This window comes from Indicator indicator, chromosome 18 (assembly GCF_027791375.1).
Source record: "Indicator indicator isolate 239-I01 chromosome 18, UM_Iind_1.1, whole genome shotgun sequence".
NCBI classification, from domain to species: Eukaryota; Metazoa; Chordata; class Aves; order Piciformes; family Indicatoridae; genus Indicator; species Indicator indicator.
The window spans coordinates 3,305,671-3,319,076 of record NC_072027.1 but is presented as its reverse complement, the minus strand read 5'-3'; the positions used below and the strand labels follow the sequence as shown (position 1 = coordinate 3,319,076).

Genomic DNA, 13,406 nt, shown 5'->3' with positions numbered 1-13,406 from the left:
TACAACTCTATTCTTTTTATAGGCACTTGTATGAAATGGATACTGACTTTCCAAAGCAGTGTTCCCCTGGCAGTGGCATGGCATTAATTCTCTTGACCGCTGGTGAATGTGGCTTGTGAAAGTGTAGCTCCATCGAGCTGTTGGTCACAGTTGGGTGTAAATCCAGCACCTGTGCTTGCATCTCTTTCAAGTGCTTTAAATGCAAAACAGCAGCAGAGCTTCTCCATCAATTTGTCTTCAGTTCTTCTAGTTCCTTGCCTTACTTCTAACTTGCAAGGCATTTGTCAAGACTTAAATAATTTCTTACTAGAAGAGCGTTTTAAAAATCTTCTGGGCACAAATGCTTTCAGCTCACAAAAAAGTGCTCCTCTCCTTCCACATGGAAGGATAATAGCAAAATGCATCTTCACAATCTGATGTAGCTTTTCTTATAGTTCAGTTTCGGTTTATGTCATCTTTTCAGTGAGGTTACTGAGCATTTCTCTTTCAGTCTCATCATCAGTTATTTGTGACTTTCTGGAACCAGCCATTTCAGCCCAGATGTTTCACAGTAGCTGCCTAGGTGCTTGTGGCATTGTCTGTTTATACATCCTAGCAGTGTTTAGCACTATGCCAATTCTACTGACCTCTGCTTTTAAGGACTGTGGATATTATGACTGAAACCAGTTGTGGTGGTGACCTTTAGGTGTCTTTTGATGTGATAAAGCAAACCAGAACCCACTGAAAACTCACTTCAATGCTTCTTGATAGAAATGACAGGGCTTTGTAGTTTAGATCCCTCAAGATCATCTGTGGTGAACGGAATTGTTCTGTAATTGTGTCTAGGTTATGGCATGCCATTCTGTGTTTGGATACACAGCTAAGGATTGGAAATTTCAGCCTCATGTGTTCTCAGAGTCCCCTTGCAGATGGTTACACCTTGCTGGGAGGCAGAGTTTTGTGCACCTTGGCTGGCTTGAGTAGTGAGGAAGTAGGCAGGGTGATGAGGAATGGAGATAGGACCGATAGGAAATGAAATAGCAGCAGACTCAAAGCCAGACTTGATCACGTTACAACTCACTGAGCCCATAGGTCAGAAACAAGGGAGTGAGGAGGCTGGGAAAGGCCTGGAGCCTAAAGGGGCATATGGTCGAGGTGGTGGTTGTGAGAGAGAGCTTGTGGCTAGGCAAGGAGACTGAGAATTTGAGGAAGAACGTGTTAGAAAAAGGTGGAAGTGGGGAGGAAACAATATTGGCACAGTGTTAGGAACAGAGGTAGTTGTGCTTGGTACTCTGCAGCATCCTGTAGCATCTGACACCTCATAAACATGTTGTGTGAGCAAGTTTTAACTGCAGAAGGTTTAAAATGCCAGTTTCCTAGTAACTGCAGAGCTTTAGGTAACGTTCAGGCAGAGCTGTGTGTCTCTTTCTGGCCCAGAATCCAAAGCAATAAGCTTTAGGAAAATGCAGCAAGCAAATACATCAGTGGTGTAGCAGAATTAAAAAATCTTGTGCCACACATCCATCCTTCACCACTGATCTCAGTAACCAGCTTGATTAGTAGTCATTAATTGATCACAAAAGAGGTTATGTATTGGAGTTTATTGGCATAATTGTAGTCTGCTTACTGAGCTAACAAGATTAAATCTAACTATTACAGGATTCTTCTAAGCTTCAGTGATTTCCTTTGGTTTAACTTCTTCCCTGAAACAAGATTACCTCTTGTTCAAAGAGTTTCTTTTAGTGTTAAAGCCAGCTTTAGTCAAAGCAATTACCTGAAATAGCTCTTGAAAATTAAAAAAAAAAAAAACAACCCAGAATCACTGTACAGAACTCATTGACACAACTTTCTGAACGTGGGGATTATATCTGGCTCAAATAAGGACTATAGTGGTAATAGCACAAGTGGGTATGCATTGAAAGAAAAAATAACTGTTACAGGTATGAAACCCTAATGGGGCAGCAATTAACCAGAACCTTGACATAAGAATCAGTCTGTGCTGCTGTGTGGCTCCTGTATGTTTCCCAGCTGAACTCTTTGTCTGGACTTTCTGTCACAGGATGATAGTTAAGGTGTTGCACAAGGCTGGCTGCTTTGCCAGTCAGACATGCTACATAGCACCTGCCCAGGCAGTGCCTGCTGGAGGGAGGGAATGCTTTGAGGCACGGGCTCTGTGGGACACTGTCTTCCTGCATGCTGTTTTCTTTCCCTGTGCTGAGTCTCTTGATCTGCTGCCCCTTGAAATATTGGTGATATCTCTCCACTGATTGTATTACAGGCAGTGAAGGTCAGGCTTTAAAGTGATTTCTCTATGTGTAGCTGAGACAGACCAGCTCTGGCAACGGGTGCTGGCCTTAGAGAGTAGAGTATTAGCTAAAATCCAATCAATATTGAGTTATCTGACCTTTTTGGTTTAAAAAAAAAAAAAAAAGGAAAACTAAAAAGAGGATAAATAAATAAATAAATAAATAAACCCAAAAGAAAACCCCCATGGAATAAAATAGTTAATACCCAGGGTGTGTGATCATGATGTTGGACTTTTTCTTTGAAAAGGGGACAAAGTCTGCTAACAGTCAGTGCAACACTTGGCTGAAGTGGGATGTCACAGCTACCTTCTGAGCAATGGACAAGCATCATAAACATGCAGTAGATGAGAGAAAGCAATGGTTCAGAGGTAGGAAACAGTGTGTTCAGGCAGATGTGTCCATGTTTCTGACAAAGCCCGTGGCAGATGACCTATTGATTTCACTTTTGCTCCCACAAAATGGCTATCCCTCTTACATTGGGAGCTAAAGGTAATTGGAAAACAGGAGGAAAGTACTGTTGCTGTGCTAACATGAGCTTGCCAACACTTTGTCAGTAGTTCTGGAAGCCTGGCTGGATCTATTGCATCATTATTTCTTTCACATGAATCCCTTAATACTGCCACAAACATTGGTCCTTCAGCAGAGCCACAGACTCTGGAACTGAAAAAACAAATGCTTAAGGAGAAGGAGTTAAATGCAAGTTGTTTAATCCTGTGTGTTCTGCAAGAGGAAACTGAAGCTCTCCTAAAGGTGAAAGTAAACACTCAGCCTAGTGGAAGATACTTAGATCACAGCTGATCCTTCTGTAAAGAGACTCTTCTATAGTGTTTGGGTTATGGTAGGAAGATAGCTATTTACACCAGCATTGGACGTAACTGCTTACTTAAACCAGTAGTCTCCACTTCTAACAGAAAACTGGGGGTTTGCCAATCCATTCATGATACATAGACACAGAGAAAGGAAAGACAGAGTAAGTTTTGGAAGAAGCCAGAAGAGCAGCACATTAGAGAAACACACTGAGAGGCTTTCTGTGTGCTTGCATGGAATGACACAAGTGACTTCTGATCGTAACTTTTTATGTGCAAGTGATTTGTTTAATTTAATGTGAAGCTGCTTTTCATTCTGGCATGGACATCATCCAGGTAGGACATCATCCAATAAGCCCTGATCTTTTAGATCCTCATTGGACTTTGGACAATGGAGCATAGATGGCATGATAATGGAGAGGTATTGACGATGTTTCTTGCTGGCACTCTGTGTTTGTCTGTGTCCTTTACAATGCCAATTGAAGTGCCTGGCACTTAGAGGTAGAGCAGATGGTTTATTTTAGCCAGCTAGAAGGGTGGCTGTACGACTTTCATTCTTTTCAGCCTGTAAAGAAAAACTCAGGCTTTCTACTGTTGTTCCTGAATTTTGTTTGGTTAAAAGGTTGCTTAGCATTTGTGTGGTGTGGTAGGATGCTAATGTAAAGAAAAGTGAGTTCTGGCTATTAATTTAATCTTGAGTGACTTGCAGTTACTCAGTTCAGTTTTATCTAAACCAACCAGATTTTCCTTAGTGGTTTTGGTCTTTTTTTTTTTAATATTACTTACATAGTGCTAAAATAATATTGTCAGCTGTTAATTTTTCATCCACCTTGTCAGGAACAACGTGCTGTATGCGTTTGGTCTATATCTGGAAAGCTTTTATCTCTTAATATCTTATTTCCTAATCCTGTTGTTCTATGCAGTAATGTTTCACAGCTCTGTCCACAGCTGAAAGAGACTTTGATCTCTGCAGTGGTAGAAAATTTTGTGCTGCTTTTCCCACGGATGCAATTTCTATTATCTCTTAACTACTTCTCCTGTCAGTTTTCAAGCTAAAAATTTCAGGCTGCATAAATTTAAAGATACCTACATAGATTTTTGTAAAACTGGACTGTGTGACGGACTTTGAAGTACGCTGCTTCCCTTTTCAAGGTGCCTTTTGCCTTTCATTGTGCTTATCTTGATTCTTTTTTCATTCTTATAGCTCATTATTTTTATGGCCATTTTCATTTCCACTTGGTACTTTAGTTTTGAACATGATTATACTGAATCATGATTATACTGGAGATAGACTGAGAGAGTTGGGGCTATTTAGTCTGGACAGGAGAAGGCTCGGAGGAGACCTTTATTGTGGCCTGCCAGTATCTGAAGGAGGCTACAAGAAAGCTGGTGAGGGACTTTTTAGGATGTCAGGCAGTGATAGGACTGGGGGAAATGGAGCAAAACTAGAAGTGGGTAGGTTCAGATTCGATGTTAGGAAGAAGTTCTTCACCATGGGAGTGGTGAGACATTGGAACAGGTTGCTCAGGGAGGTGGTAGAAGCCTCATCCCTGGAGGTTTTTAAGGCCAGGCTGGATGTGGCTCTGAGCAACCTCATGTAGTGTGACATGTCCCGGCCCATGGCAGGGGGGTTGGAACCAAATGATCTTTGAGGTCCCTTCCAACCCTAACAGTTCCATGAAACTGTACATAATCCATAGGATTACTGCTCTTCATCCCAGGTATTTTAAGTAAATGAGTGTTTGCTGTAGTATCTACTTTCAGGGTTAGTTTTTGGCAGTTTGAGGAGCTTCTGTGGAATTGTGGGCATTTATTGAATGGTGTTTTGCAAAGGATGTATCACACCTAATATTCTTTAATCTGACTTCACTGGAGAAGGATAGATTTCTTAGCTTTCAAGGTTTGAGAAGCATCCTATCACAGTTTGCTGGTGCTTTCTTCCCCCTCACATTTTTAAGTGGAGATGTTCTGAGCAAGGGGGAAGTGTGCACTGAACAGTGAACTGCTATTATCTTTGCAGAGGACTTGGCAGTACTGGGTTAATGGTTGGACTTGATGATCTTGAGGATCTTTTGCAACCTAAATGATTCTGTGATTTTAAGATGGGCTGCACACGTCTCATGTTATAGTTCTGTAACATTTGGAAAAAGCAAACTTTAATTCCTTTTCAAAAAATGCACTATTCCCTGGAATTTAAGACCTGAGAGACAAGCTACAAAAGTGCAGCTGATCTGGAAGTGCACTTCTATGATCATTGCTGTTCATGATGGCTGTCACTAGTGCCCCGAAACAATATGTGTGCATCAGTGCTAGTTAGCAGGTTTGAAAGGGATTCTAATAGTGTCAGGGCAGTGGAAGGAAATGCTTTATAAAATTCAGCTTCAGGCATCTGTATTTGAGATTTTTCCCTCATTCCTGCGCACAATAAAAGCGCAAGTACAAAAATTCAGCAAGTAGCCCTCCAGGTCTGAAATGTCTCATACAGCCTTGAAAAACAATTGTGCAAAGGATGTGCTTATGTCTGGCTCCCCACCCTCCTTCCAGGGGAACAGGGAGAGGCACTTCTTGTCCAAATTAAGAGATGCAACGACTTCCTGTGCAACTGCCACAACGCAGACTCATCTGCACTAGTTTTCCTCAGGCAAGCAAGAGATTGTCTTGCTCTGGGAAAGATCCTTTAGCTGCTTGACTCTCTACTGTTACAGGTTTTAACCTGAGCTGTGTTAAGCTGAGAATGCTTCAAAATCTTTTGTTTCCAGTTAATGTGTTAAACTGGGCTTTGGGGTTTTGTGTGTGTGTGTGTGTGTGTGTGAGAGAGATCTTTTGTTGAAATCTTGTAGTCTGTGGTGATGAACTTGCTTCTTTAAAAGGAAAAAAAAATGTATGGGAGGCTTCATTTGAATTGTTCTTATGAACTGTAACATTTTCAGAGCTGTTATACAAATAATTAGTTTCTGTTTCAAAAAAAAGTTAGTTTATCCCACCCAAAGATTCTTGCACTCCTGGCATTCAGAGTCTTTGTATCACATATTGCTGCTGGCTGTAAATATCTCAGACCCTTTAATGATAATGACCAAGCTGTGGGACTAAACTGCCTGTTCCCAGTTGTGTAAACAGGAATGTCTGTCATCACTTTCAGCTGCTGTACTGTGAAGTTGTCTTCTGCCTTGCGTTTTGGGCCCTTTTGTACATAGCTCTGTATGGGTTTGAGTTGTTCCAGGATACATTACAGCATCAGAAAGGACAAAAGAGCTTTTGCATGCTGTTGAATTCAGACATCTGGTGTTAGCAGTTTCTGTTGCTCTTCTTTATACCATCACTACCTGTTTAGCTGACAACTTGAGTGCATCATGTTTGCAAAGCTGTTTGTTCCTCTCTCAATTTGAATGTGCTTCCTTGTAAATAAAATCTGTATATGTGAAAAGCTGGTGTTGGCTGCTGGGGTTTTTACCAGATCAGCTTTTAATATTGCCCTTTTTTTTTTCTTTTCACAGTAGCCTGCACATGGCAGATAACTCTGAAATCTTGTTTTCACAACCTCCTTTGTCTAGTTACACTTCCCACTGCAGTGATATTTATGACTGCATTAGAAAGAAGGAAAATTTTAAAAAATAGAGAAGAAAAATAGGTTATACTCCCCAGAATGACTGATAAACAGCTGTTTCATAAATGCCTATAGCATATGAACCATAATCTAATGTTTTTCAGCCTCCAGGCAGGTATTGATTCAAATGTGAATTCATTGTTCTGGCTGCACTAGAGTTAAAAATAGCCTAATTCTCAGGCATATAGGCACAGCTTTCAGCCTGCCAGACCTGAGATTCTAAAGGCTTTTTCTCCTAAGAATGCAGTTATCTTTAGGCTTTATTAGCAGGAGAATAGTGGCTTCCTAGTGTGTAACCCTTAAGTAATTGGGCAAAGCTTGGAGCAAGGTTTTGGGTTTTTTTTTTCTTTTTTTTTTCTGCCTGTTTGAGCAAAGTGCCAGCTGTGTAACTGTTCTTTCCCATTTCAGTTGCAGACCGCCTGGGCTGTGACCCTCGGACACGTTTCCAAGTCCCACCCAACACCAAGCAGTGGATTGCTTTACTCCAGCGAGGAAACTGTACATTTAGAGAGAAAATACTGAGAGCAGCTTCACATAATGCCACAGCTGTGGTCATTTACAACAATATATCCAGTGAAGAACCTGTCACAATGACTCATCAAGGTAAATAAAGCCCAGTCTCTTTCCCTGTGGTTCTCCTTTGCCCAGGTACTCTTTTTGCCATATTAGGGCTTGCTGAAGAGCTTTTGGCACTGCACAGAGGCTGATTGAAGTAGCCTGTTCTCTGTTGGTGTTTACATGTATGCAATATAGCAAAACAAGCCAATCATTCTGAGCAGTTATTTTCCTTTAGGGTACATTTTATCTGATGAGGAACACTCCCATCTGCAGTAGGGGCTGGGAGTGGTGCAGCGGGAGGAAATACCAGTAAGATTTTAGGAGCAATCAGCTCTAAATCTTTCTGAAAAAGAAAAGCCAACATGGAATGGATGGTCTAGAATTTTACAAAGTGTACCTGGAGAATTTTTATAGTGGTGTCTTGTTGATGGCTGTTGTGGTAGAGGCTTTCAAGTGTTAACAGCTAAGTCAGAGTCTGAGCTTCCATGCTTCTTTTCATGACATTTTACAGCAGGTCCCCTTTCTGCAGTGTGTCTTTGAATCTCTTACAGGAATCAACAAAATAGTGATTTGGAGAGCAGCTGCCTCTTGAAGTTATCTAGAATTAGATGATTGCTGGTCTAGAATAACATGGGGAAATCTGGATTTCTACAGGATTCTACTTTTTTTTTTAGAACTCTGTGTAAAAACTGTCACTGGTCAGTTACTTTAGTTAATGGGAGCCTCATACCTAAATATTTTCCTTGGTTAAAAATTATTTTCCCAATTCTGATAACTGCATTTTTCATTTTCCCAGAAGGTTCTTCTCAATTTGTAATTACTTAGCTTAATCAGAAAAGGCACATTTCTGTATCTGACAGCTCTACTGCTGGCTGATTTTTTTTTTTTTTTTAAATTACTCTTTTTTTTTATTTCTGGAATATTTTCAGTCCTTTTCCTTCTAAGCATAGGGGTTGCTTAGGAACTGGAATTTCCTCATTATTGCTAAGCATATTGAGTTCTTTTACTAAAGAAATGCTATGGTTACTTCTTTCCCACTTTTTTTTTTTTTTCGGGGGAAATGTCTTGTGGCTTCTGCTGTAGTGGGGTTTGACCTTTGCAATTCTGTACACCACAGGAATTTTCCAGGGAAATTTTGGTCCCTGTGTAGCAATTCAAAGCCTGTTGACAATCCGTTTTTTTCTCAGGTGCCTTCTTTAGACGTTTTTGTGAGTAATCTGCAGGCAAAAAGTCCCTGTTGAAACTCTTTTAACCACCTTGCTGTTGTAGTTTTTTGACCCTTCTTTCGCTCTTTATGTAATGAACTCCCAAGCCTTCAGCTCTGGTCTCTTTGGAAACCTCTAAGACTGCAAGGCCTGAGTCTCTGCTCAGCAATGGTTTGTGACTTCTCCTGTGGCCTGGAGTACTTTAGTGTGGCAGAAGGAATACAACTGACAATGGCAGCTCCAGCATCATTTGCTCTGTTAGGTGTTAAATCATGTAATGGGTTTGATTATAACTTTTAATACTTTATGTTTTTGTAATGCAGATTGAGCAGGTGCTTTCATAGCAATGGGATGGTGTCTGTCTTTTAGAAAATCCTGATTCACTTGGTGTTTCAGCTCTGAAAACCAAGGTGTTGCTTGAGAAACCATTTCAATGGGTCCAGCAGTACTGGTAGGTTGAAATAGTGTCTCCAGTTATAAAACATGAGAGCTGCTGTGGGTGAAATGGTGTTTTGTAAGCTAGCCAGACAACTGTTTGGGTACTTGGTGTTTGGAAAAAAGCTAGTACTGCCTTCAGCATGTTGACTTCCAAATATTTACTCTTACTCATAGCAAGCTTTAAAAAAGTAATTACTGGAGATGATGCATATTTAATCTCAGTATTTGAGATCCTGGGTTTTAACTTCATGTACCCAGTCCCTGGTATACTGGAACCTCTGTCACTGATTTGAGCTGTAGACACTATCTCAGAATTAATACTGAAATGTTCAAACTGTACGGTGGACTAAAAGTCATTATCTAGAACTGAAGTACCCCCTTAGCAGCACAGTGTAACGAGGAGGAATGTTGCTCCAGAGCTTTTGTTTTGATTGTGTTGGGGTCATGTAAGGGATCTCCTCATCAGTCTGCACTTTGCAGAGCTTCCTATAAATAACTTCCTGTTTGCTTGGCATAGGAACTGCAAGTGAGTGTAACTCAGATGTAGATTAGTCCTTCAGTGTCAGCCTCAGCACAGGGAGGGTTTGGACTCCATCATCCCCCTTTGTGAGAATTATTCCCAGTGGGATATAGATTCATGAACCTATGCTTATGTGATGAACCTATTCAAAGAAATATGTGTAGAGCAGTCTTAAACATGTTCAAGGCTCTCTCTGGTCTTGCTTTTTCTTCCTTTTCAAGCATATCATTGCTTGTATGCTTTTTAGGTGGTGAACAATCACATCATCTGCTAATTAGGTATTGTGGTCTCTATGTCTCTTCAGTATTTTCTGTCCCCAAAGGTCAGGAGTTGCCCCTGTGTATTTGATAGCTGTTCTCCTGATTCAGTTAAATATGAGTTAAATAGAGTTGATAGTGAAAATGAAGGTGAGCCTCCAAGTTGGTCTTATTTCCATACCATGCCTAATGCTGTGCAGTGTTCCTCTATTGTTTTAAAAATGCATTCTTCACAAGATGACTTTGCAGCTGTGTTACCATAGCAAGGGCCAGAGCTCTGTTTCCTATGCATAGACAGGAGAAAATAGACCTTATGTCATTTTATATCACTGGAACATAATTTTTATACTGCTGTGTACCAAGCCTTAGGAATATTCTGTGTTCCTGGTGAAGCAGAGAAGAAAGCAGCAAGTGCTGATAACACACTTGGTGAACCTCAGGCTTTCCTACCCTGGCATTTGCATGAATTCCAATCACCAGCTTAGGCAACGTCTGTGCTAAAAATATGTCAAATATTCTAGAGATTTATGGCTGTTGCCCACCTGCAGAGAGGTGATTCCTTATGAAAAGAGCTCAATAATCAGTTCTCACCTGCAGGATTAATATTTTATCCAAGTTATTTTATGCTTGAGCACACATTTGGAAATTTTGATCTTAGGGAAATTTGTTCCTACTCAACAGAGCTCTCAGCAAACAGAGATTCCTGCTGGTGGCTGGGTAGCAGCTGTCACTCTTGAATCAGTCTGTCATCACCATGTCAAATGAAGAGTTTCTATTGCTAATAGCAGAGTTGGCTTGTTCTTGTGTGATAGTCCACTAAGTGTCTGCCTGTTGACTTTTAAAGTAGGTGTTGATCCTGAGGAGCTGTTTGGCTTTTAAACATTTTTTTTCCCCATTAATGTTCTTCACAACATTTTCTTTCCTCTCTGTATATCCTTGTAGGTATTACTGTGTGTCTGTAAAATAAAAACACGCTTTGTACATTCGTGTAGTTGTCCTCTATCACCCTTAGTGAAGGGCATCTTTCCCAGCTTAGGTTGCATTAGATTATGATATCACTGGCAGGAAGGCAGTTTTATGAGTGGTTTTGCTTGCCACTTCTGTTACAAAACAAATATTGTGTAATGTAAAAAAAAAAGAGCCTGTGTTGCAGAGAAAATATGTAGTAGATGTGTGGTAGGGAAAATCTGTAGCAGCTGTCTCCTTTGTAACCAAGTACAAGGAGTAGGAAGGAAATGCAGGTAAAATAGCATTTTAATTCTGGATTTTGTGTTGTGAAAACAGTCCTGTAAAGTACAAGAATATATTGAGCTTCTCTATTAAAATCTAGACTTTATTTGGATTTCTAGAAAAGGATATAAGCCAAAGAAGCTTCTAAAGTTAGTATTTCATACTCAGACTTTATGGAGTAAATAGGAGCAGAAAAAGATAAAGAAATAGAGAAGAAAGTGTCAAAATGAAGGTGCTGGGTTCCAATAATTATGCTGTAAAAGTGCTAAAGAAATTTCCTGAAGTATTTGAACAGCTTCTTTTAAAGTTTGTAGGACAAGCCACAGACAGGATCTGCCTTCAGTGCACTTCTAAAGCGGTGGTGCATTGGATGCTTTCTGTGAGGAAGGTGTTTCTGTTCCATGCTGTGCACAGAAGGTGATGTTCTCCTGCTGTCATACTGCAGGAGAGCTGCTCAAGGCTGGCTCCCAGCAACATTTTCCTTTCAAGGAGGAGGATTTCTGATGTGCCTGTGTTCACTCAGAGCACACTAGCACAGTGAGCAAGGTCTGTACTTGCTTTGAACTGTGGTAAAGCTGAACGTATTTGATGCGGATTATTTTAGGTCACTGGGTCGGAGGCAGGAGGGTCAGGAAGTAATTTAGAGTTGTTGCCATCTAATGGCTATTCCATGTTCATGCCCTAATCCAGAGTGGGTAGATCCAATAGTTGGAATGCCAGTGTCCTCTAGCACACACCAGTCTTCTGCTGCTGCTTGCCTTTCTCTCACAAGTGGCTCTTGATGTGTAGCCATAAGCTGAAGAGATGTGTGAAAGCTATGGCTGGGTCCCCTGCAGATGACTTTGCACAAATGTGTGTTGGTGAATATTTCAGCTCTATACCAAATCCACTGCAAAACTATCCATGGATTACTTTTAATCCACAGCCCAAAAATATTTTTATTGTTACTGTAATTATTAATTTACCCTTGAATATTAGTGAAAAGGAAGGAGAGATGAGTCATTACAGCTGAACCTTTCAAAAAGGCAAAACAATCAATAGTCTAACCCTGGTTTCTGTATCTTTGATCATTTTACACCATTTATATTTGGTAATTGAAAATGTGTGGCACAAGCGTCAACAGCAGTATAGTTAATCCTGTTTCCCACTGTGTTTCTTGGAGGTGTATCCATCAGGAAAATCTGTCACACAGTAGATGGAAGTGTCTGACACTTAAGGAGATGTGGAGAGGAGTGTTTGAAGCACAGATTCTGTACCATAAGGAAGCACTTGTCTCTTCAAGGCAAGCCAGGGAAACCCCTTTACAGAGCTAATGTAGCCTCAGTGCCTTGCAGAACTTCTCAGCAGTCTTGCTGTGTGGTGTGTGCCTCACCCACCACTGAAATAAGAGCACTTAGGCTCCTTTTTTTCCATACCCAGCTGAAAGGGTAATTAGTTCTGTGACTGTGAAAAAGCCCATGGGACCATGAGTGACTGTAAGTAATTACATTCTTTTTCTTATCCAAAGTCTGAGCTCCAGCAGCAGAGTAATTCCCCAAATCTATGGATTTGGTGGACTCAAATTTATTGTATCGAGCTATGAAGATACTTTCTATGAAGCGCTAAAAATATTTTGTGATGGCCTTGGGTGAGGCTGTCCTGCCATTTCTCTTTTATTCTTTGCTGGATTTGTTTGGAATGAGTGTCCAGACTGATGGATCTGCATGGAGCTAGTCTGTAGACAGGAGAAAATGCATGAGCATAACAAATGACCCCTCTCAGAAATCCCTGTGTTTTGTAGTTCCAGCAACCATTACTGCAAACACAAACTGCCATCCAGAAATAGAAACCACCTACTAGCACCTGGCCACACTACAGAATGCAAGATTGTGGAGACTTTTAGTTGTCACAGTCCAAGTGTATCTTAAACTGATGAATGAATTAACATTAATTACATTAATATTGTTGATTAATCAAGACATGAATCAATGATTTCTCTGCTCTTTGAAGTCCCTTCTACCCCTGACAATTCTGTGATTTGGTGTTAAATCCAGCTGTAAGGTAACAGGTTTTGGACACTATTCAGATGTGTATATGAAGATAGGTTGTAATCAAATAAGCAGAAACATCTTTCAAAGACAGAATAACTTTCTTCAGAAATCTGTGAAGTGTGACGTGAGGAACCTTTTGTCCAGTAGTGAGTTGTGTTAGAATTGCACCATTTCCCTAGTCAAGACTTACTGTGACCCTTCTGCTGTTTATTGCATCTGTTCAAGGCTTGAATATAAAATTTGCTCTGCTTTGTTAGCATACTAATATCTAAACAGTAAAAGCATCCCTTAAATGGAGCTGCAAATGCAGTTGATTGACTGTGATACACAGGTAAATGCCTTGGGAAACCATGAATGAAAGGAAGACATCTGTGCACAGATTTTGGAAAGGGGGTGATGAAATGATAAATTCCTTTGTACCAAGATATTTTTGTTATTATTCTGGCATTATTGAAGTGGAATGTCCATTTTCT

General features: G+C 40.4%; 1 protein-coding gene across 1 annotated transcript in view; it reads left to right on the top strand.

The window, feature by feature from the left end:
• The window catches only part of RNF130 (ring finger protein 130), a 44,128-nt gene that overhangs the window by 2,948 nt on the left and 27,774 nt on the right, over positions 1-13,406 (top strand). Inside the window, exon 2 of the mRNA XM_054389280.1 lies at positions 7,104-7,298. Within this exon, the coding sequence (XP_054245255.1) occupies positions 7,104-7,298 (195 nt within the window). The remainder of the gene's footprint in view (positions 1-7,103; positions 7,299-13,406) is intronic.